Source organism: Silurus aristotelis (assembly GCF_946808225.1).
Source record: "Silurus aristotelis genome assembly, chromosome: 18".
NCBI lineage: Eukaryota > Metazoa > Chordata > Actinopteri > Siluriformes > Siluridae > Silurus > Silurus aristotelis.
In genome coordinates, this window is record NC_139591.1 from 289,470 (window position 1) to 313,918 (window position 24,449).

Consider the following 24,449-nt stretch of genomic DNA (forward strand, 5'->3'; position numbering starts at 1 on the left):
TTCTGATTGGACTGCACCTGATTGACGAACCTATCAGAGAAGGCGACGATGGCCTCAACGCGGTGACGCAGCTCACAGTCACAGAAATACTGCAGCAGAGTGCACATCTGAGAAACAGCGAGAGAGAAACACAAACTATTCTTGTATCAGGAAATATGTGAAAGTTTAAAATCTTGAGGGAAACAGTGTTATTTTGCTGCATTCGTCGAACCCGAACACGTCCCTGGAAGAACTTTTGTGGTGTCTCTCAGTATCAACAACGTTTTTCATAAAATGTTTAGTGACAGACTTCAAATGTGCAGAGAAAAATAACATAACATCAGACCTTTTCTGTAGAAGTGTGTGTGAAATACCTGCAACTTTACAGACTCAGGTAGTTTCATGTGTAGAAGCCCCTCCCCCACTTCCTCCTCCTCTTTGGGTTCCTCCCTCCCCACTGCAGGCGTAACTGCAGACTCAGTCTTCGGGTCCACATCTCTATGCTCTGCTTTCTCAAGCGCAGTGTGTTTTTCTTCATCTTCTGGCTCTGTCTGATCTTCTTCCTCCTCTTCCTCTTCTTCATCCTCCTCTTCCTCCTCTCCCATTTTTTTGTCTTCAGACCACTGATCCACCCATTTTTCCTTTTCCTTCATCTTCACTGCATCCTCTTTAGACACAGCCTGCTGCTCTCCTCCTTCCTTGCCCTTGTCCTCATCCACGTAAACGCCTTTGTCCTCTCGGAACACGGTGGGCTCGATGAGTTTGAGGATGTGTTTCACGTCATCGTCCTCAAACACGCCCATGATGAGCAGTGTACTGATCAGCTTCAGGATAGGAACAAAGTGGGACTCCACACTGCCCCCTACAGGATCGCGCATGGCCTGGCCTCCGTCCTGCACCGCCTCCGTTACCATGCTCAGGGCGTGGTCTTTCAAAATCTAGAAAGAAACAGAAGGACTGTGGTTATTTAGGTTAATCAGATGTAGCCTGTATTGCACTTCTTTCTGTGATGATCACCTGCAGGGGTATGAAGGGGCTGAGTGTGTAGAGATCAGGGTTGGTGCCCACAAAGCCAGTGTGTGAGAAGTGCAGTGTGGGTCTGAGGCAGGTGGAGCGTCCAACAGCTGGAAGCGTGTGAGCTCTCAGTGTAATGGAGCGTGTTTCGTCTGTCATGGGCACGATAAACTCCCGGTTAGTCATGAGGCGGTTCCTCTTGGCTGACTCCAGGTGCATGGAGATGAGCAGGTCGTAGTAGCCGCTGCGGATAGGGCCAGGCAGATAAGAGTTCTCTATAGCGTAGAACAGCTGAGACTCGTCCACATGACTGCAGAGAGCATGAGCTACACGATTGTTTCCCAGAGCACACACAGAGCCATAGAGCTTCAGCGTGTGGTGGTGAAACTTCAGCAGGTCGGTACGCTCTGAAAGCTCCAGGATATCAATACACCTACAAGTGTTGATGAAAAAATACCAACAATCACTACAGTGTGTTACAAGTGTTCAGACATTACCATCTAAATTCTCTTCTGTACCTGTTCTCCTCTGGGATGTGTAGCGCCATCATGGTGAGCGGCTCTCTACACTGCACCATCCACCCAAGTCTCTCACTAACGCGACCCGTCTCAAGGGACAGGAAGCGGTTTGGCATGCGGCTCCAGATCACAGGGGTCAGCATCTGGACATCAAGACGGGGAGGGCACTGAGGAACCGGATTCCTCTGATCGCTCCTAAACATGGCTGCCGAGATGGGCATTATATTCTGGATGAAGAAAGTGTCAGATGTTTCATTTCAGGTGGCATGTTCCTCTCCAAAATATCTGTGACACCGATTGTGTTCTTCAACTTTTAGATATTAAATTAAATCTATGAGTAAATCTAGTCTGGCTTTAGGTTACAAATTTCATTTTGAATATGAAGATATCTCTTAGTTTAACAGACCTTGAGCTTTCCAAGCTCCACCTGCAGCATGTTCTGGCTGGAGGGCAAACAGAAAACAGCAGGGAAGAGTTTGGTGTTGGGTTCCACCTGAAACATACAATTCTTCTGTTACGCAGGTGTGCAGAGTCTCTCCTGAGCCTCAGGTGCACCACAGAGACACATTAGGTGTGTTGAGTTTCTCCTACTTTGTGTTTAAACTTGTAGAATTCCCAAAGGTAAAGGAAAAGCAGTGTTGTATGAGCGCTTGCTCACCTGGTAGAACGTGTTCACCTCTTTCCCATTGGCCGTAAAGGTCATGAGACCCGTGTCAAGATCCACAAGGCAGCCAATGACGAAGTCCTCCTGGGTGATGCGTGTTTGTTGAGAGCCGCTGAACTCTCCACCCCAAACCATGTAACAGTTACTGCGCTTGATGCTGACCAGAGAAAAGAGCAGAAGCACAGGGTTCACATGTGGAGCAAAGCGTTATGGACGAATCCAAAATGAAGATTCGTTTTAGGCAAAATGGGCATTCCAGTGTGTAGCTGTTCCGATTTATACATCTTTTTTGTCTGACACTTTATCTTTCTTTAATAAAATACTGATTAGATAAAGATAAAGAGGAATGATGATGATGATGATGGTGTTGTTGGCCTACCTGTGGTGTATGTTGCCTTTATCATCACCCACAGTGACTGTGACGTTTCTCACTTTACTGATATCAAAATGAAGGTCGTACTGGTGGTAATCAGGAGTAACCCAACCTGCCCACACTCCCCCAGGCTCCTGTCCAGCAAATACACGCACCGAGTAGTAATGCTTTTACACACACACACACACACACACACACACACACACACACACACACACACACACACACACACACACACACACACAATCTGAAATGATTGTTGTTAATTTAAGTCAGCAGTAAATTTTATTATTGGTAATTAATCTAAATCTTGTTGCCCATACTGTAGTGGTGCTGGCGATAATGTCCACGTCATCTCGATCATCAGGGACAACGTCCTCCATCAGACGAGGGACAGTGGGAACGACAGGTGGAGGAGTGATAAAAGCAGCTTTCTTCGCTTTGGCAAAAAATCTGTAATTGAAACAGCTTCATCAGCTTACATACAGTTAAATAGTGAAATACTTTTATTAAAACATTTTCTACAATAGGAATAAATGTCTTATAGCAACATTAGAAGTTTTTAGTAGCATCTGATTTTGAAGAATGAAGTCGATGTTAAATCCACCCTCACCCTCTCTTCTTGCTCTTCTCTGTAGTGGTGTCTTTCTCATTCTCCACCTCCTTGGTTCCTGGCAGCTCTTTGGGCACAGACGTGTCCTTTTCTTTCTCCTCCTGCTCCCTGCGGGTTGCGCTCTTCTTCAGCAGCTCGTATTCAGAGTTGGGGTCGACCTCCAGGGTCTCGTCCTCGGGGATGGTGAGTGCGCGTGTCAACAGCGTCGCTCCCGCCTCTACCTTAAACAACTCGTGGAACTCGATGGGCATGCTCAGTCTGAAGAAGAGAAGGTCCGTGTTGGCGTTCTGGGAGCCGAATGTCCTGTGAGTCAGTTTGAGGCAGGGGGCGCTGTCCACTGTACCATCCACACGCGATACCTGCACATATTTATTAATATTCGCTGTCAGAAACATCACATTCTGAATATAACGTGTTCTTTTAAATTATGGATTGTACCTCAATGTGAGGGTGGTCAGGAGGAACAGGAATGAACTGCGGTAAGCTCTTGCTGAACCACATAGTGATGTCTCTCTTCATGTTAATGGCGAAGGGCTCGAAGCCTTCCTGCAGGCCACAGATTGTAAAATAGCGCAGGCTGCTGACGTTCTGACCCAGGTTAATCCGACCCACCTGAGAGAGGCCCAGACTACACACAGGAATAAAACCTGGAGAAACAAGGCTTTAATAGATTTTGGTGTGAGGTTTGTCTTCATTCAGTAGTATATTTCACACATTCGCTGTAGAAGTTTGCACCAGAAATCTAATAATAGAGTTTAAACTGGACTCCACCACACGGTAAATATGAACTGTAGCCCTGTAATTATAAATGCTCGCACCTTCGCCAATCTCAATGTCTTTGAAAGCCATCTCGGAGCCGGAGTCGCTGATCAGCATCTCTCCGTTAAGCGTGAACATGATGTTCAGCTCAGCGAGATCAATCATGCAGCCCACGACGTCTCCCGGCTGCCACTGTCGACCGAAGGGTTCGCTGCCCACATGCCAACGCTGAGCCTGAACACACACACAAGCATTAAACATATAGAACATTTTTATTAAATATCAATACTATTTCATTACATTACGCTGAAATCTGAAGACCTTGCAGCCATTAAAGACGTAGGCCAGGTCGTCTGTGCCGAGCTCGGTATCAGCGTGGACGTTTGGTCTGGCCCAGCCGACCCTCATTTCCCCCACCGTCACTGCCTCAAACTCAAAGTACCATTTCCCCTGAGTCACAGCGTACGATTTCTCAGCTCTGAACACGCGGATCTTATTCCCAGTGCCATTTCCAACATGGCCACCTGAGGAGAGTCACACACTTCAGATCAGAATGAACATGGACATGACTCTCTGCAGCACTTCTCCTGTAACTGCACATTTCAGTGTGTGTGATACTTTAACTGTACTCACTGCTTTCCTGGTCTGGAGGCTCGATGTTGTAGCCATAACCGATCAAGGTTCGAACTGCAGCACACACAGTGTCTCTGTTCGTCTTCTTCGTTTTCTCATCCAGAAGATTATATGGAACAAGTCGGGGGTTGCGTTTGTTTACAATGTCCTGAAAATAATCACATGGCAGAGATCAGTAGCAAATACTGAAAGAATGAAGCTCACAACATTGATATTTATTATTATAACACACACACACACACACACACACACACACACACACACACACACACACACACACAATCTCTCTCTCTCTCCATCTCACACACACACACACACACACACACACACACACACACACACACACAATCTCTCTCTCTCTCCATCTCACACACACACACACACACACACACACACACACACACACACACACACACACACACACACACACACACACACAATCTCTCTCTCTCTCCATCTCACACACACACACACACACACACACTCCTCAGGCAGAGGGATCAGACCTGGAGTAGTGTACACGTTACCTGTACGATGCTGTAAGTCCAGCCCTGACGCACTCTGTCTCGAGCCCACACATTGTGACCGTTCTCAGCCAGACGCTCCACCAGTGTGTTCTGGTTTGGAGTCAGTTTAACATGGTTCAGGTCCAGAGGAGCAGGTTTGTAGCTGTTGCTCTGAGTGTAGCTGCATTCAGGAGTCAAAACATTAAAACCTTCAGTTTACCAAAGAATAATTTTTTCTCCAGTGAACATGAACACTGTCATATAAAGAAAAAAAAATGTGTGTGTGTGTGTGTGTGTGTGTGTGTGTGTGTGTGTGTGTGTGTGTGTGTGTTTCACTGACGTTTTGGGAAGTTTGATCCTTTTTAAATTTTCCTCTGCTTTCTCATCTCCCATCCCAACATGGCAACCCAGTGCAAGAAGAGTTCTTATGAAGGGACAGACAACCAAATAAAACATTATACATCCTGACACTTGTGTTAGATATCAAACACACACACACACACACACCATGTTTCTCACTAACTTCAGTGTTTCCCCAGACATTGCCAGGTTGTAGTTCCTCTCTGGCTCTGGAAGACTCTGGAAGTCCACCAGACATGGATGCAGTTTTTTATTATCATCACGGAACTGAAAGAAATAGAAAATAAAGAACAAGAGCTCATAAAATCTGATCATCAAAAAATATGAATGAAAATAAATAATGAATATCAACAAAATAAACAGTAAAACCCACTAAAAACCCACATGTATGAATATGTAGAAGATGATTTGCATGTAATTAATATTGTGTGTAGTTAATGAGGAAATGTGGAGATGTGCTCACAGGTCCGTAAGTCCAGCCCTGCTCGATGCGAGTCACAGCCCAGAGCTCGTGGCTGTTCTCTGCTAGCTTTTCTCTGATCCGTTCCAGATGTGGGGGAAGAACAATCTGTGTCAAATAAAGAAAACAGAGTCATTTCAAATGTTTGTCTGATTAAAGGATTATGATCTGGTTTCTGCACTCATTCTGTACCTGGACAGTGTCCACAGGATTTGGCGTGAAGGCGGTGTGGGACAGAGACTGTGTGGGACCCAGCAGATTCCTCACATCGGTATTCAGGTCGTTTTTATACTCCTTAATGGGCTCGATGCGAAGTCTGTCTTTGGGCAGCACAGCCTCATAGCATGGAGCGTATCCTGGAGGTGGAACAAACTTAAAGTCCCCATGACGTCCACCCATGAGGAACCGGACCCTGCGTGAACAACATCACACTGGTCACTCATCTGCTTCATCACAGTGATCAGTGTTGGAGTTCTAGTAAATCATATCTTTTTATGTATTTATATTAATATGTAATTTAACATATTGTTAGACATTTTCAATAAATAGTTCTAGTGATAGTTGAATAAAACATTTCATTATGCTGGAATTTCATTACAACGTGCCAAGATTCTGGTAGGACATTTTGGGGATCTATGTTGAGGTGCTACTAGATGGTGCAATGATGTTTTACTTGATTCCGGTGGAGAAACTGACGACAGGGAAGAAAAGGCCATCCAGGTTGAAGTTCTCGAACATGCCCTGAACAGGATGCCCGTTGATGCGGAATGAGATACTGGGCACACTAAGATCCAGACAGCAGCTCACTACATCTTCTGCTGCCAGAATATGCTGATTAGGCGATGCCACGTGTCGAGGAACACGCCCTGATTCCAGAAACAAAATGCAGAATGGGGGGAAAATGAAAAGCATGTTTGATAATGAACAAGTTTGATGGAAAAGAAAAACAAATCTTCCCTAAATAAAACAAGTGCACTCACTGAAACAGCTGGTCAGATGAACCAGTCAACAACTTTTCTTTCTCACCTGACCACAGATGGAGGCCATCAAAGCCATAGGAGTAGAGATCATCTCCTACACCATTACCACCCCAGCCTTCTCCTCCACCAGGGTATGGGCTATAACCCTCAGTCAGTGCCCAACCCACCCGCAGGTGACCTGGTTGGGCCGTCAAAAACGGTTCCACATCATCCACAATCAGCTCATAATACCACTTCTTGTACTGTGTGGATCCGTCACAGGTTCCCAGGAAAATGTTTGGCCTCATGCTGCAAAGCAGAAACAAACTGTTTCTGTGACTCAAACACAACATCGTACTGAGGTGTTGAAGTTCTGCCTCTCTTCATGGTTATTTGTTTTAACACACATTGTTCAGGTTTCAGAATCTCTTCTCTGAGGAGATACAGATCAGTTACGTCTGAGAAATAATCACCTTGTGACATAATTAATGATTTGCGTTTGGAGCAAAAGGTCACGACGTGGAAGTAAATTCTCGGTGATCAGATTCTGATTGGACCTCACAGCCACACCATTACACACACACAGTGAGCAGAGTACGTCCAACACCTAGAGAATGGAGAGAAGAAGGAACAGGATTAGATTAGCTTGTTGTGTGAGATTATCTGTGAGGTGTGTGCTGAAGTGTACCTTGTGATTGCGTCCGTGTTTGTCCAGCAGAGCGATGATGGACTTGATATGGTTCTCCTGTATGATGTTTAGCACCTCAGGGCTTTCGATGAGAACGCAATACAGCACCTCCAGAATGCCTGAAACAGGGATGAGAATTAAACAGATATAGATGATGAGCATCTGTTAAAGACCGGATACAGTAACAAACCAGTTACCTGACGAGGCCTCCAGGCGGTCCAGCTTACTGACCAGCCAGTCCAGATTATCACAGAAGAGTGCGCAGTTCGCCCTATTCCCCCTAATCAGAGATGCTGCAGAGAACACACACCCGCACACACACACACACACACACACACACACACACACACACACACACACACACACACACACATATATACCGCATCACACAATAATTTATAACGTTTTAAATAATTAGATAGATAGATAGATAGATAGATAGATAGATAGATAGATAGATAGATAGATAGATAGATAGATAGATAGATAGACAGACAGACAGACAGACAGACAGACAGACAGACAGACAGACAGACAGACAGACAGACAGACAGACAGACAGACAGACAGACTTGGATAGGAAGTTTGACACCAGCACATAGAAAACCTTATCCCACACTCTGACCGACTGAAAAGTTCTTTAATTGCCTCGAAACAGGTTTTCAGACTATCATCTATGCATGACTCTCTGGCTCCCTCTGGTGGCAGGAGTCGATCTGGCAAGATTTGTTTGTGTTTTTTGCCTCCTTTTGGGAATGTAACAAAGCCAAGGCATGCTGTGTGTGTGTGTGTGTGTGTGTGTGTGTGTGTGTGTGTGTGTGTGTGTGTGTGTGTGTGTGTGTGTGTGTGTGTGTTACCCAGCAGCTCATAGAGCAAATTAACAATCTCTTTCCAGGACTCAGCTGCCTCCTCTCCAGCAAACTCAGAAAAATGAGCCGCACTGTTGTAAACATTCAGACGGTCAATGCAGTCCAACACCAGAGTAATCATTCCCTACACACACACACACACACACACACACACACACACACACACACACACACACACACACACAAACACATCCTAAGTATACTATTTAAATTCCATACCATCTGCTATTATATTAGCTATATGCATTTGGTTTGATGTGTGTGTGTGTGTGTGTGTGTGTGTGTGTGTGTGTGTGTGTGTGTGTGTGTGTGTGTGTGTGTGTGTGTGTGTGTGTGTTTGTGTGTGTGTGTGTTTGAGATAGTCCACCTCTTCCTGAAACAGGTTCTGCCGATTTTTCAGAGATCTCAGTTTGCTCTGTTTCTCCTCATGCTCCAGCTCCTCCTCTGGAGGTCTAAAGTAGAAGATCAGATCCTGGAGCAAAAGAACAACAGAATCCAACGGGAGAGATGAAGGAGGAGGAGCAGCACTTTTATTCTTCCCATTCAAAGAGTCCAAACTCCTGCAGAACACAGAGAACAAAAGTGAGACCAGGAATAGTAGTTCCTTTTTGTTGAAGGACACATGGAACGTGTGATTAGTCAGTCAACTTTATCCTACATCTCCCACACGAGTAATGATAATGGTGTGTGTGTGTGTGTGTGTGTGTGTGTGTGTGTGTGTGTACTTGATGAACTGGGTGAAGAGGCCAGCAGTGCTGTAGATCATTCTAGCAGCCTGAGACTCTTCAGTCTGAGACCGAGCGACAGTCAGAGCATCATCCATGTGACCTTCTTGATGAAGAATTGCCTACACACACAAACCATGTGAAAGTAAAATAGAAGGTTTATTTGGGGAGAGTTAAAGACAAACACTATACTCGTGTTCTAGTTACCTTCCGCTTCACGGGCCCCAGGCGAGCAGATTTAGCATCTACAGAGGCGTAGGTGAGCCACAGACCTGTAGCTACATGCTGCACAAAGCACATGGACTCGCCGTACTTTATCTCTGGAGCACCCATTCCTTCTACATCACGTTTCTGAGCCACTTCTGTCTTCTCCTGCTCAAACCACACACACACACACACACACACACACACACACACACACACACACACAGATCACACATTATCACGCCAGCACTAAGAGACACTTCTGTACCAGTATGATGTTTCTCTTATAAACCCCACAGTTATGGAACAACCTTCCAATCAGTGTTCGGGACTCAGACACAGTCTCAGTGTTCAAGTCGAGGCTGAACACATATTTATTTAGTGTGGTCTTTAGTCAGTAGGTGTTTGTGAGGTAAAGGAGCAGATCTGGAGGGATCATGGATATGGAGTGTTTGGTGAACTGGGATATTTGGATGCTGTCGTCTCCTCACTCTCACACGTTCACTCAGGTTTGTTGATGGTGGTGTGGTGGGTCGTCTCTTATCCCAGAGATCCTCATGAGAGTCTTGTTCCTACTTACTGACTTAAGACTTAATAATCCTTATTGTGTAATAAATGGACTGTAATAAACTGTAATAAATGGACATTCGATGCCACCCAGAAGGATGAGGTTCTTTTTTGAGTCTGGTTCCTCTCAAGGTTTCTTCCTCATACCATCTCAGAGAGTTTTTCCTTCACCACAGTCATCATCAGGGAGAAACTTATAGTTATAAACTTCTACATTTCAACTTTAGAACCTCTTTATCTCTAAACTCTCGCTCTGGATAAGGGTGTCTGCTAAATGCCGCAAATGTAAATGTAAACTGCTTTGGGAAAATGTCCACTGTTACAAACACTACACAAATCAAACACTACACAAATCAAACACTACACAAATCAAACACTACACAAATCAAACACTACACAAATCAAAAACTACACAAACCAAACCCTACACAAATCAAACACTACACAAATCAAACACTACACAAATCAAACACTACACAAACCAAACACTACACAAATCAAACACTACACAAAACAAACTACACAAATTAAACACTACACAAATCAAACTAAACTGAATTAAAGTGAACTTGTTTGCTTATGTTTCATCATTAAGGTTAAATAAATACAGATGTTTCACTCCTAATTATAGTATTTATTTAATTATTTATTAGTGTTGTGTATTTTGGTATTTTGGATCCATGCAGTACGCATGCAGAGTCGCTGTCTACAATCTGTCACCTCTCAACATCTCAACCTTCCGAATCATCATGCTGAGATGTTGAGAGGTGACAGATTGTAGACAGCGACTCTGCATGCGTCCTACATGGATTCAAATCCTGCTTTACCAAAATACATGATGATGCTGTAGTGTGTGTTCTGTGTAGTGTGTGTTCTGTGTAGTGTGTGTTCTGTAGTGTGTGTTCTGTGTAGTGTGTGTTCTCTGTAGTGTGTGTTCTGTGTAGTGTGTGTTCTGTGTAGTGTGTGTTCTGTAGTGTGTGTTCTGTGTAGTGTGTGTTCTCTGTAGTGTGTGTTCTGTGTAGTGTGTGTTCTGTAGTGTGTGTTCTGTGTAGTGTGTGTTCTCTGTAGTGTGTGTTCTGTGTAGTGTGTGTTCTGTGTAGTGTGTGTTCTGTAGTGTGTGTTCTGTGTAGTGTGTGTTCTCTGTAGTGTGTGTTCTGTGTAGTGTGTGTTCTGTAGTGTGTGTTCTGTGTAGTGTGTGTTCTCTGTAGTGTGTGTTCTGTGTAGTGTGTGTTCTCTGTAGTGTGTGTTCTGTGTAGTGTGTGTTCTGTAGTGTGTGTTCTCTGTAGTGTGTGTTCTCTGTAGTGTGTGTTCTCTGTAGTGTGTGTTCTGTAGTGTGTGTTCTCTGTAGAGTGTTCTCTGTAGACTGTGTTCTCTGTAGACTGTGTTCTCTGTAGTGTGTGTTCTCTGTAGTGTGTGTTCTCTGTAGACTGTGTTCTCTGTAGTGTGTGTTCTCTGTAGAGTGTTCTCTGTAGTGTGTGTTCTCTGTAGAGTGTTCTCTGTAGACTGTGTTCTCTGTAGTGTGTGTTCTCTGTAGTGTGTGTTCTCTGTAGACTGTGTTCTCTGTAGACTGTGTTCTCTGTAGTGTGTGTTCTCTGTAGTGTGTGTTCTCTGTAGACTGTGTTCTCTGTAGTGTGTGTTCTCTGTAGTGTGTTCTCTGTAGACTGTGTTCTCTGTAGTGTGTGTTCTCTGTAGAGTGTTCTCTGTAGACTGTGTTCTCTGTAGTGTGTATTCTCTGTAGTGTGTGTTCTCTGTAGACTGTGTTCTCTGTAGACTGTGTTCTCTGTAGTGTGTGTTCTCTGTAGTGTGTGTTCTCTGTAGTGTGTTCTCTGTAGACTGTGTTCTCTGTAGTGTGTGTTCTCTGTAGAGTGTTCTCTGTAGACTGTGTTCTCTGTAGTGTGTGTTCTCTGTAGTGTGTGTTCTCTGTAGTGTGTGTTCTCTGTAGTGTGTTCTCTGTAGACTGTGTTCTCTGTAGTGTGTGTTCTCTGTAGTGTGTGTTCTCTGTAGTGTGTTCTCTGTAGACTGTGTTCTCTGTAGTGTGTGTTCTCTGTAGAGTGTTCTCTGTAGACTGTGTTCTCTGTAGTGTGTGTTCTCTGTAGTGTGTGTTCTCTGTAGACTGTGTTCTCTGTAGACTGTGTTCTCTGTAGTGTGTGTTCTCTGTAGTGTGTGTTCTCTGTAGAGTGTTCTCTGTAGACTGTGTTCTCTGTAGTGTGTGTTCTCTGTAGACTGTGTTCTCTGTAGTGTGTGTTCTCTGTAGTGTGTTCTCTGTAGTGTGTTCTCTGTAGACTGTGTTCTCTGTAGTGTGTGTTCTCTGTAGACTGTGTTCTCTGTAGACTGTGTTCTCTGTAGTGTGTGTTCTCTGTAGTGTGTTCTCTGTAGACTGTGTTCTCTGTAGTGTGTGTTCTCTGTAGTGTGTTCTCTGTAGACTGTGTTCTCTGTAGTGTGTGTTCTCTGTAGTGTGTTCTCTGTAGACTGTGTTCTCTGTAGTGTGTGTTCTCTGTAGTGTGTGTTCTCTGTAGTGTGTTCTCTGTAGACTGTGTTCTCTGTAGTGTGTGTTCTCTGTAGTGTGTGTTCTCTGTAGTGTGTGTTCTCTGTAGTGTGTTCTCTGTAGACTGTGTTCTCTGTAGTGTGTGTTCTCTGTAGTGTGTTCTCTGTAGACTGTGTTCTCTGTAGTGTGTGTTCTCTGTAGTGTGTTCTCTGTAGACTGTGTTCTCTGTAGTGTGTGTTCTCTGTAGTGTGTGTACAGAAACACTCCCCACACTGACCTTTGAGGCTCGAAAGCAGAATGCTGAACTCGTTGTGTTTGCTCTCTCTGGATCCACTACCAGCAGTCCTTTCTCATCATCTAAACACAAATATCGACCTGTAGTGATGTGACGAACTCTGAACGGCTGCCCCCATTTAATATGACCTCCACTCCATCTGTGGAACAAAGTGAAGAAAAAGAGATGTTATAAACGATCTGGAATAAATGACACACGCAGGTTCACGATATCCTGTATTTATAATCTAACAGTAAAACTAATAACCTCATTTACAGTGATGTTTAAAATGTTCCAAACTCACCCGATCCTGAGAGGCTCGAGTCTCCACAGAGATCTGGCGTGACTGCACACTGCTCCGCCCTCATAATGTGCATTTCTGAATATTTCACACAGCAGACCCAAAAAATTCACTCAGAGAGTTCTTACAAGCGTCCAATGAGAAACTGCGAAACCTCCTTTTGTACATTTTTCATGTTTGCCTTGTGTGTGTGTGTGTGTTTGTGTGTGTGTGTTTTTGTGGTGTGTGTGTGTGTGTGTGTGTGTGTGTGTGTGTGTTTGTGTGTGTGTGTGTTTTTGTGGTGTGTGTGTGTGTGTGTGTGTGTGTGTTTGTGGTGTGTGTGTGTGTGTGTGTGTGTGTGTGTGTGTGTGTGTGTGTGTGTGTGTGTGTGTTTGTGGTGTGTGTGTCTGTGTGTGTGTGTGTGTGTGTGTGTGTGTGTGTGTGTGTGTGTGTGTGTGTGTGTGTTTGTGGTGTGTGTGTGTTCTCTCACTTGCGCTCTTCTCCAGGGTCAGCAGCAGGAATGGCCAGACACTCATCCATGTGGCCGTGGAAGAGTCGAAGCACGTATCCTCCTGTTAAAAACCCTGAGTAACAGTGACACACAAAACAACACACGTCAACACAAAGTGCAAAAAATCAAAAAGAAAAAAAAACAAGAAAAAAAACAAGCATAAAAAAATAACTGAATTTCATTTAATTTACCCTCAACCATCTCACATCCACTCGACACTGGGTTCATGTTCCACAGTGTCTGCATGAAGGAGGCGTCCACCATGAGATCTCCACTGGCGTAAGACAAATGCTGCAAACACACATCATCATCATCATCATCATCATCATCATCATCATCAGAGACTGTAAATGTTAGTGTCTCCAACAATGTGGAATGAAATTCAATAATATCGAATGTCTGCTGAAACTTTTTTTTTTTTTTTTTTTTTTTAATACGTACCAGGTATCTTTCTGATGAAACACTGACCAGAATCAGGTCATCACCCACTCTGACCTTCTCACCCTCTGACCTCTGCTTAGAAGCAGGATGAATCGTCCACCAACATGCTTCACCTGCCACACAGCAGCACACCTGTCAGGTGACCTTTACACTTCATGCTACACTGCATTGTCACTTTAAAGGTGAATTGTGTTAATGACCTGTCGAATCTTCCTGTAGGCCAACGTCAAAGGCCAGCTTGTCTGTGAGGGAACGTGATGTAGTCAAGCAGCTCAGATACTGCAGAAGAATCATTCATAACAGTTTCAGTGCATAATCAGGCTGTTAACTGAAACCATGGCTCTTGAACTGGTGTTTAAGCATTATCTTCATAAAACACATCGGGACAGATGTTTTTATAGTGAAAAGTGTTCATGGTTTTAAAGGTCTGAGAGGCTGTGTATGTTTGAAACTTCTCACCATGCCTGAGTGTGTGTGTCTGAGCAGGATGGCGTGTCCATACAGCAGCGTCCGATGGCCACCACCTTGAGATGACTTGAAATACGAGGAAACATCATAAGAATCCAGACAGCAGTGGGAAGGAAAGAGTTTTAAAATATTATGACCAGATGATTAGTTACACAGTCCCAGTGTGAGAAGAACAGAGGTTGGAATGAATAGAACAACATACCCATTTATCCAAGTCCACGTCCTAATGAGGGAAAGAACCGAGGAATAATCACAGTGAGAAAATGTTTACGTTATTGTGACGAGCAGTTTTGAAATTGTAGCCTGATTTCATGTTTGTTTCACCTCGCTGGTGTGAGAAAGCATCTCCTGTAGAGCTCGCACAGATAACGACTGCTCCAGGATGAAGACACAGATCGCCAGATCAGGAGGCACATTCTGAAAGATTCAACCTGATCGTTACGATATAAACAAATGTCATATAAAATATTCACGAATCAGTGCAGATCTACAGGTACCTAAAGGTTTAATGAAGTTTGAGGGAAGAACGAATCCTTCAGCGAGTAGAAAGAAGATGTGTAAAGTGGATACCTGAGCGTTAGATGTCGTCTCGAGGAAGCAGAGTCGATTTCCAAATCCCTCACAGGACAAGCAGAGTTTAATCTGCTCCTTCAGTATAGTGGCTGTACACTGCAGCACCACCTGGTCCTCCTGCACACACACACACACACACACACACACACACACAACCATGTCATTAATAACAACAATAACACTAAAATAATGATCAACAGAGGAGTGAAATAGAAACTTTTTTATTCTACACAATAATAATTCATTCATTCATTTTCTCCCGAAACTCGGGTCGCAGGGGCAGCAGTCTGAACAGACCCCCGCCTTCGACTGCTGCTGCACCGTCCCTTACGGTCCCTCCTGCAGGTGGTGAGCCCACGGGAAGGCGGCCCCACGTCACGGACCTTGATATTTCCCTCGTAAGGGACCCCCGGAGCATAGAGGGTTAAGGGCCTTGCTCAAGGGCCCAAGAGTGGCAGCCTGGCGATACCGGGGCTCGAACCCCAGACCTTCCGATCGGCAACCCAGCGCCTTAACCGCTGGAGCCACCACTCCCCCGACAATAATAATTGATTATCGTTATTATTTAAATTATGAAATATCAGTTAGACCAGAACATGGTGCTGCACATGTTTAAAACAGACAGAAACACACAGCTGTGTGTGAGAGAGTCAGTAATCCGTCCTCACGGTGTAAATATAGAGCTGAAAAAGCGAGGATGTCACTATTTACCCTGAGAGTGAGATCCCTACAGGGTTTAGAACAGCTCCACGTTTAGCATCATTCCTTTCATCTACAGCATCTTCAGTGAAAAATTATAACTCCTAATGAAAATCTAACACCTGAATTCCGAGTGATGTTGACGAATCTTAAACGCTAGCTTTCACACCAATGTGTACATTTCAGAATTTGTCAGATTCTTATTTTTAAAACAAAGATCATTTTATGTGCTTTCCACTAAACATCTAATTATTTGTACAGATGAACACGGATGTGTGTCACAAACAAACATTAAAAAAACCTTAAAAGAAATTGTCTAATTATCGCTCCAATTATTTAATGTTAAGAACATTTGTGATCAGTGATGATCAGACTGTACACTCCATTTACAATCTGTGAAATAAAACCTGTTCCTGTGACGTTGTTGTATTGTGTTTTTATAAACTACATTCATGCAGGTCAGAACATCTTTTTCTTTTTTACCCAGAACTGATTCCAGGCTGAACTGTGGAGTTTCAAGTTTCAGGGTCATAAATCACAGCCCATGGACCGGGGTGTGTGTGTGTGTGTGTGTGTGTGTGTGTGTGTGTGTGTGTGTGTGTGTGTGTGTGTGTACTCTATTATAAATAGATGACAATGCCACACACCTGTTCATGCCCATCTGCCTCCCTATAGCAGAGGACACATGATCCAGCAGACTGCATGGGATATATTTAGACTTTCTATAGAATATATTTATACACATATACAATAAAGATCTTTAGAACATCCCTGTGCTCTTCTGAGGACTGTGAGAAAGACGGCTGTCATTATCCTGGTTTCTGAGTTTGTTTCTTTTAAATGAGACAGAAGAAGAAGAAATGGGATTCTTTATATCTTACACCAAAAAAAACTCTAATCCACCAGGAGACCTGGACCCTGTCCTGGACCTCATTCTCATTCTGGTTTTTCCTCTCCATCAGACTCGCTGAAGATTACACTGAAAAGTGAAATACTTCACCACATGCTTCGGTCTGTATGAAAGTCAGGCCATGAGGGAAGGCTGCCTTCTCCAGAACCTTCTACCTTCTACAAAACCCAGAAACTTCTTGAAGAACGCAATTTTAATTCTGTTCACAGGACAAATGTTTATGAAAGTATAAGCAGCATGAAGTTCAATAGAATCTATAAAATACTGCACTCCAGCTTCCTGAAAGTGCAGGAGATGTGAGAGCTCTGATCTATCAGACTATAATCCAGGTTCTACTCACCGTCCGTACAAACTGAATCTCTTCTTCTCCTTCTCCTCCTTCAGCCATGGTGTCTTCACTTACCACGTCCTCACACTGACACTCACTCTGTTCACACCACTAGCCTGCTTTCTCTCTCTCTGTGTGTGTGTGTGTGTGTGTCTGTGTGTGTGTGTGTGTGTGTCTGTGTGTGTGTGTGTGTGTGTGTGTCTGTGTGTGTGTGTGTGTGTGTTCTGAAGGACATTCTTTAGCTGTAGTTCAGACAGGGACCCTCTCTTTTTTAGTACACAAGCAGTGGGTGGATCCACACACACACACACACACACACACACACACACACACACACACACACACACACACACACAACTTCATGTGACATTACAACCACCCACTAACATTGTCATAGGCTAAGAAATGTATTAAATAAACAAAAAATAAGTTTATATAACATTTTAATATCGTGTGTGTGTGTGTGTGTGTGTGTGTGTGTGTGTGTGTGTGCACGGTCTCATCTTGATCTAATGTGATTATGTTACTCTAATCTTTTTTGTTGTAAAACACTTAGATGTTAAAACTTAATAATTATAATAATAAAATACCAAAAACATGTACATTTTTATTAATAACAAAACAAAATGTTACAAACTGATTCAGCAAAAAGCAAACAGTAAAATAAAAAGCACACAAATATAAATCAATAACTTGGTGAAAAAAAAGCACGTGGTATATAAATACGCATGTATATTTTAAAAGCGGAGAGAAGCAAAGAACCTCTGCACAGAGAGACACGTTAGAGAGACGCGCTGGAGAGACGCGCTGGAGGGTAAAGATGTGGAGACACGTTAGAGGGGTAAAGGTTTCCACGTGGTCATGCGCACTTCGTGAGAAGGCCAGCGTGGAGAGTCTCTGTAGTGCCTCCTGGAGCCCTGAGGCCTGAACTGGAAGGTTGGAGGTGAGAGGTCAAGGGAGATGGAACACTTCTCACTCACACTGCTGATGGAGAACACACCGTCAAACGACAGGCAGCTGAAGGTCTGACACGGAGACGTCTGGTACTGTGGAGACAGCGGCTCGGTTTCAGATGCTGTGAAAGCGCACGAGTCTGCAGGGGAATCGAACGACGCCCTCTTCTGGCTCGATGGTGTAGATCCACCAAACTGCACATCCCAGTAGGAGTCCGAGTCTTTCTCCTGCTCCTGTCGAGTTTCTTTGATGTGACACTGCTGATCAAACATCTTGTCAAGGTTAAATTCTTCCACTTTTAGTGTTTCTGACATCACACAATTTTTACTCTGGAGATTTTCATCATCTTCTGATTTCTGTGAAGAACTAATTAAAGTCCGATCTTCTGAAAAAGAAATACGTCTTGGTGAATGTTCTGGAAGCAGTTCCTCATTGGGTTCCTCAGAGTCTGTTAGTTCATTGTTTAGCTCCAGAAAGGCCTGCTGTTCCTCCTGAACGGCTTCATCGCTGAATGAACGGCTGAACCGTCTCGCTCCTTGTCTGCGCAGACGAACCGCCGGTGTTCGGAGAAACGAAGCCAGAGTGCTGAAGCTCCTGAACCTGTCAGCCATTGACAGCCGAGGATTTGCCTTTTTTATATCTGAATCAGGCGCTTTCTCCTTCTTCCGCTCATGAAGCGTTCCATATCTCCTCCTCAGCCCTTCCTTTCCTTTTCCTCCAGATTTTTTGAGGGGCAGACTGACAGACGTAGACCACATGTCATCATTAAACAAGGTCTCACTTGTTCTAACTTCCTGCTGAACTTCATCTACCTCATCTGAATGTGGATCTAATGCCACCTCGGGCATGCTGATGGAGCGACGTGGTCCAGAACGCTTCTTAGATGTGCTTTTTCTCTTTTTGGGTTTGTAAAGTGTCTTTGTTTCCTCTTCAACCATCTTAACTTCATCTCCTTTCTTTGGACATTCCACTTCCTGTCCCTGGATTTCTTCAGGAGTCACGTCATATTTCACAATGACTTCTGGATTTCGACCGTCGAGCAGAACCCAGTGTTCGTCTTCATGCGCTTCCTCGCTCTCCTGCTGCTGACGTCCTTGTGACGTTTCCTCGCATTCTGAACCTGATGCATCTTCACGATTCTCCACAAAACTGCAGTTGAGAAGGTCAGGATCGTCCTCCACTTCACTCCCGATCACCACTGCAACACAAAAACAAGATGTTCTGAAGCAAAACTGCAGATTTCCCACTCCAGATTTTTAGGAATCCACAGGGAACATGAAGCTGAATCTGATTCTGATCCATATCAGGGTCCGGTTTCTGTTTTACAGCAGGTCCAATACAAATAACAATAATAATAAAAGCTCCAGACCTCGTCCTGGTTCTTCAATCAGTATTAAGGGGAGTTTCAGGGATGAGTCGCTGTCCGAGGTCCTCAGACTCGCTTTATTATTGTGGAATTTTTTGCAGGAGCTGAAATACGTCTCAGGATCATGGCATGGTGTCACACAGAGAGCCTGCTCAGGAAAACATTCATTACAAATCAACAAATCACTCACACGCACGCACGCACGCGCTCGCGCACACGCGCACACACACACACACGTGTGTCTCGTTCTGTCGCTCAAGAACTAAAGAGAAATCAAACTAAATCTCCTTTTGCTTCAGTCTGTAAAATAAACACAATGTTGCACACAGTAAATGACTGATGTGTGTGTGTGTGTGTGTGTGTGTGTGTGTGTGTGTGTGTGTGTGTGTGTGTGTGAGAGAGAGTGAGTGAGTGTGCGTGTGTGAGAAAGTGTGTGAGTGTGTGTTTGCGAGTGTGTGTGCAAGCGTACAGGACTGCCGTTGCTGCTGCTGGACATTGAGAAGAAGCGGAGAGATCTTCTCCTGCGGCGTACTCGCTCCTCCTGCTTCGAAGCTCTGAAGGAAACATAAAAAACACGTCAGTTCTATGGACGCTCACAATCACACACACGTGCGCTCACAATCACACACACGTGCGCTCACAATCACACACACGTGCGCTCACAATCACACACACGTGCGCTCACAATCACACACACGTGCGCTCACAATCACACACACGTGCGCTCACAATCACACACACGTGCGCTCACAATCACACACACAGAAGGAAATATGTTAATCACCGATGTAATTTCCTCTTCACTCGGATCTGAGGTGTCTTCTCTGAAATGTTGCAGCGTGAGCTGTCGCTCCTCGTCACGTCCTGAGGACTCGGACCTCCTGTCGAATCTGATTACATTCAGTCTGATCATTATTCATCTTTTTAATCAGATATAAATGAAGCTCTACAGGATGTGTGTTTTAGCAGATATAATCTGCGATTTGATAGTGGTGATGTGATGGTGAGATGATGGTGATAATGTGTTGGTGTGATGATGGTGATGGTGTGATGATGGTGTGATGGTAAAAATGTGTTGGTGTGATAATGGTGATGGTGTGATGATGGTGTGATGATGGTGATAATGTGTTGGTGTGATGATGGTGATGGTGTGATGATGGTGATAATGTGTTGGTGTGATGATGGTGATGGTGTGATGGTAAAAATGTGTTGGTGTGATGATGGTGATGGTGTGATGGTAAAAATGTGTTGGTGTGATGATGGTGTTGGTGTGATGATGTGTTGGTGTGATGGTAAAAATGTGTTGGTGTGATAATGGTGATGGTGTGATGATGGTGTGATGGTAAAAATGTGTTGGTGTGATAATGGTGATGGTGTGATGATGGTGTGATGATGGTGATGATGGTGTTGGTGTGATGATGGTGTTGGTGTGATGATGGTGTTGGTGTGATGATGGTGTTGGTGTGATGATGGTGTTGGTGTGATGATGGTGTTGGTGTGATGATGGTGTTGGTGTGATGATGGTGTTGGTGTGATGATGGTGTTGGTGTGATGATGGTGTTGGTGTGATGATGGTGTTGGTGTGATGATGGTGTTGGTGTGATGATGTGTTGGTGTGATGATGGTGATGACGACTGACTGTCTGCAGACTGGCTGCTGATGGACTGCGTGTCGGCTCGGAGGTCGTGCAGCGAACGCCTGCAAACTCAAAGAAGGTACGTGAGGATGATCCTGGACATCAGACTGAACTAAACACCACATGATGCTACTCTGATGAAGATGAAGCCTGTAATCCTGAAAGACGTAGACGTGCACGTACCTCTTCCTGGCAGATCCACTCAGCTCAGGCGTGCTCTCCTCCTGCTCCGAGGCTTTGCGCTTCACCGTGGTGGGAGACTGAGACGCAGGACTTCTGGACAGCGGAGGTTCTGTTTAAATAAACGCAGGTGTTGACGTTTACACACGGTAACTTCAGCTTCCAACAAACAAACAAAACTGTGTCTCTTTTTACACCGAAATATCAACTGAGTACTGAATCTACCAGGTGATCAGTGTGAATATCAGGGGTGTAACGATACACAGATTCAAAACCTTTCAGTACACGCCTTTTATTTACAGTTTAATCAATAAAATACTATTGTGTGTTTTAAATGCAGACGTTTGATAAAGTATGCTATAATAAGTAGAAATATATTTAAAAAATGTAATATTAAACATAAAGAACACACGCTTATATACACATCTGTATTAGCCAGATGTGTTCTGAATAATAAAAAGTAATTCCATTATTTTGATCCCTTTATTTATTATTAAACTATTTAATGTGCTTAATATATTAAGTGTGTAAAAATATAAATTGTGGATGTTAATAACAATAAAAAAGTATAAAAAAAAAAAGAGAAGATTAAAAAAAAAAAAACGACAAAAATTGTATGTCTGCATGTTTTTCTGTGTCAAAATTGAACCGAACCGCGAGTTTAAAATTCTGTTACACCTATGATGAATGTTAAGGGAGGAGGATGATGATGATGATGATGATGATGATTTACCTGGTGAGGTGTCTAAGATCAGAGGGGGGGCGGTGGGCGTCCGACCGGACTTTAGTTTAGAAAACGCATCCACAAATATCTCTAAATACAAACACAAACATCAAGCAAAAGCAGAAAAATCAACAATTTCTCATATTTGAAACAGACGCTGAAGGTCACCTCCGACGCTCCTCCTCCTCTGTCTGCACAGGCTGCTGTACACACTCAGTCTGGCTCGCTTGTTCAGTAGAGCTCCCTCTAGTGGTGGGGTGGATTCCCTCACCTCCATCGCTCTGGGAGTGTCCAGTACAAACGACGGCACGACTCCTGGGGAGAAAAGACATGTTGAATAAAGACAGAGGAATGTGGAGTGTGGAGTAAACAGTGGGTTTAGGACGGAGCCGGAGGCGTCACCGATACGCTCAGCATGTAGGATCAGGGTTCTGATGGCTGCGGCCTGCTGCTCGAGCTGCTTCTCTGTGTGAATGGTGAGACGACACGTCTGAGGTGAACACGGCAGCAGGTTAGGAGCCATTATCAGAGCTAAACTGCTCACCTCCATTCTGTTTTCATCACATCTGCATGCACACACACACACACACACACACACACACACACACACACACTCAGACTGCATCATCAATAAAATGCTGTAAAATAAACAAGTTGCTGCACGGTACCTTTGAGCAATGCGCCTGAGGAAGCCGCAGATGTAGCGCAGGGTCCGGACGTGTCCCGGAAGGAGCAGAGACGTGAGCAGCAGCGTGGCTCTCTCGCTCGCACCAACCTCCAGTGTCTGGGCATGGCACAGCGCCACCTGCAGCTCCACCGCTATCAGCGGCTCAGGAAGCTCACGCAGGAACTGTTTCAGCACAGAGGCCACGTCACACGGCTGCAGCCGAGCATCATGGGGAGGCAGAAAGATCTGCTCACCCTTCTCCAGATCCGTCTACAAAACCAAAAGGAGGAAAGTCCACGTTTTAATTCACGACCTGGACCTGCAGAACATCTCCCACGTCTCCCACTGCTGCTTACTTTAGCCCTCTGTTTGCATGCATTTCAATCCAAATGTATTAATGAACAATTTATTCAGGTGTGTGTGTGTGTGTGTGTGTGTGTGTGTGTGTGTGTGTGTGTGTGTGTGTGTGTGTGTGTGTGGTTCACCCTGAGAGCTCGGATGCGGCTGAGAGACCCAGTCTTCCTGAAAATGCCCTCAATGTGCATGTGCTGAGACAGATACTCACACACCTCCACCAAGAACCTGAAACACAAATGTACAACCATCAGCACCTGACATTAACACACACACACACACACACACACACTAAGGAGAATGAAATGTGAACTTACAGAGGCAAGGAGCCATCCACATCAGCCACGTAACGCTGCGGGAGAAGCTGCAGGTCTCGCCCGAACGCAAAGTTCTCCAGAGGCTCCTGGGATGGAAAGGTCAAAGATCAGCAATGTGAAAATGACCAGGCTCTGTCTGCCTCCCTGTCTGTCTGCCTCCCTGTCTGTCTGTCTGTCTGTCTGTCTGTCTGTCTGCTGCGTATTTCAGTGTTTTTATTGTCAGTTTTACACTTGTGACAGAAACAAAGAACCTTTTTCATCTGTAGAATCTGTTCAAATGTTACATTACAGCCTCGTGCACCCTTCTCACACATTCTGCTGCACTCTGTGTGTGTGTGTGTGTTTGTGTGTGTGTGTGTGTGTGTGTGTGTGTGTGTGTGTGTGTGTGTGAATTAAACCATCAAGCAGAAACTCGGAGACTCGGTTAGACAGTGGAAGTGAGGACAGAGGATAGAGGTGTGTTCTACCTGCTCAGGTGTTCTGTCTCCGTGCAGGAAGCTCTTCCAGTTCCTCACGCGAACACCGACAGCTTTCAGCGCGCGCACCACCGCCAGCACGCGCGCCCGCTCCTCCGGTAGAGCAGGCATGGAGGACCTGGCGCTGTTTACACTTTCACACCCGAAACGAGACACGCCGGAAGTGCCGCTTAATTGCTAGACCGGATCTCTCCCTGCACGAGCCCATCGGTAACGTCGGCACGTGACTCCTCGGATTTTGCATCAGCGCCCTCTGGTGGAAATTGACGCAACGTGACTAATTAGGGTTCGACAGTCACGTGACTTTAAAATAAACTCTTTCACTATTGTCCTGGTAATAAAACGGATGAAATGTTTCTGACCCGTGTAAAACCCGGATGTACTGAACGTCACATGACACGGGGATTTTACTGAAAAAAAAAATAAACCATAAGCCCTACTGTTTTTTTTTCTCTAGATATGTGTATATATTTGTAATTTCATGCACATGTTCTGTATATTCGAATGTAATAATGTAATGTTTTTGCCACATTTTTTGCATATGGCTAATTGCTTAATTAAACATAAACCGTTTATGAAAATGTTGCTGAGGCTCTAATCAGACACATTATACACCAGTCTGATCTCAGTGGGTCACAAATCTGATCTGAGATCAGGCAGTAATAATAAATTAAATACAACAACGTGCATGGTTTTAATGCATTGATTTGGTTCTTATTGACAGAAAAATCCCAGCAGTACAGATTTGTGCTCGGAGTCATACTTTCTCTTTATTATTCATGATATTTATTTCTGCACTTACACTGAAGAACTAGTGTGTGTGTGTGTGTGTGTGTGTGTGTGTGTGTGTGTTGGGGTGAGTTTAACAGCATTATGCAGAGTCAGTCCTCATTTCTCCAAATATGTGATGTAATT

General features: G+C 44.4%; 2 protein-coding genes across 2 annotated transcripts; both read right to left on the reverse strand.

The window, feature by feature from the left end:
• Positions 1-2: 2 nt before the first annotated feature.
• Positions 3-17,025, reverse strand: ryr1a (ryanodine receptor 1a (skeletal); the record flags this gene model as incomplete). The annotated part of the gene is made up of 38 exons (XM_083569451.1): positions 16,873-17,025; positions 14,921-15,040; positions 14,675-14,767; positions 14,553-14,573; positions 14,342-14,416; positions 14,083-14,161; positions 13,883-13,995; positions 13,633-13,732; positions 13,421-13,514; positions 12,955-13,029; positions 12,654-12,810; positions 9,328-9,492; positions 9,121-9,242; positions 8,763-8,955; positions 8,384-8,519; positions 7,724-7,819; positions 7,527-7,645; positions 7,312-7,445; positions 6,906-7,147; positions 6,553-6,745; positions 6,072-6,291; positions 5,883-5,987; positions 5,583-5,686; positions 5,400-5,483; positions 5,081-5,240; positions 4,554-4,701; positions 4,242-4,444; positions 3,980-4,154; positions 3,600-3,808; positions 3,162-3,520; positions 2,872-3,001; positions 2,555-2,715; positions 2,170-2,332; positions 1,918-2,004; positions 1,512-1,738; positions 997-1,426; positions 354-917; positions 3-107 (listed from the first exon to the last, which is right to left on the reverse strand). Coding segments are annotated over exons 1-38 (6,009 nt in total), but the record flags the coding sequence as incomplete, so codon positions are not given.
• A 429-nt stretch (positions 17,026-17,454) lies between these two features.
• On the reverse strand, positions 17,455-23,783 carry LOC310740654 (uncharacterized protein). Its single transcript, XM_083567539.1, has 13 exons — positions 23,526-23,783; positions 23,059-23,144; positions 22,873-22,969; positions 22,389-22,657; positions 22,123-22,286; positions 21,889-22,035; positions 21,730-21,810; positions 21,000-21,108; positions 20,820-20,878; positions 19,965-20,070; positions 19,650-19,734; positions 19,184-19,328; positions 17,455-19,012 (listed from the first exon to the last, which is right to left on the reverse strand). Exons 1-13 carry the CDS (start codon positions 23,643-23,645, stop codon positions 17,694-17,696), a joined length of 2,787 nt encoding a protein of 928 aa, XP_083423665.1. The 5' UTR covers positions 23,646-23,783; the 3' UTR covers positions 17,455-17,693.
• Positions 23,784-24,449: the final 666 nt, after the last annotated feature.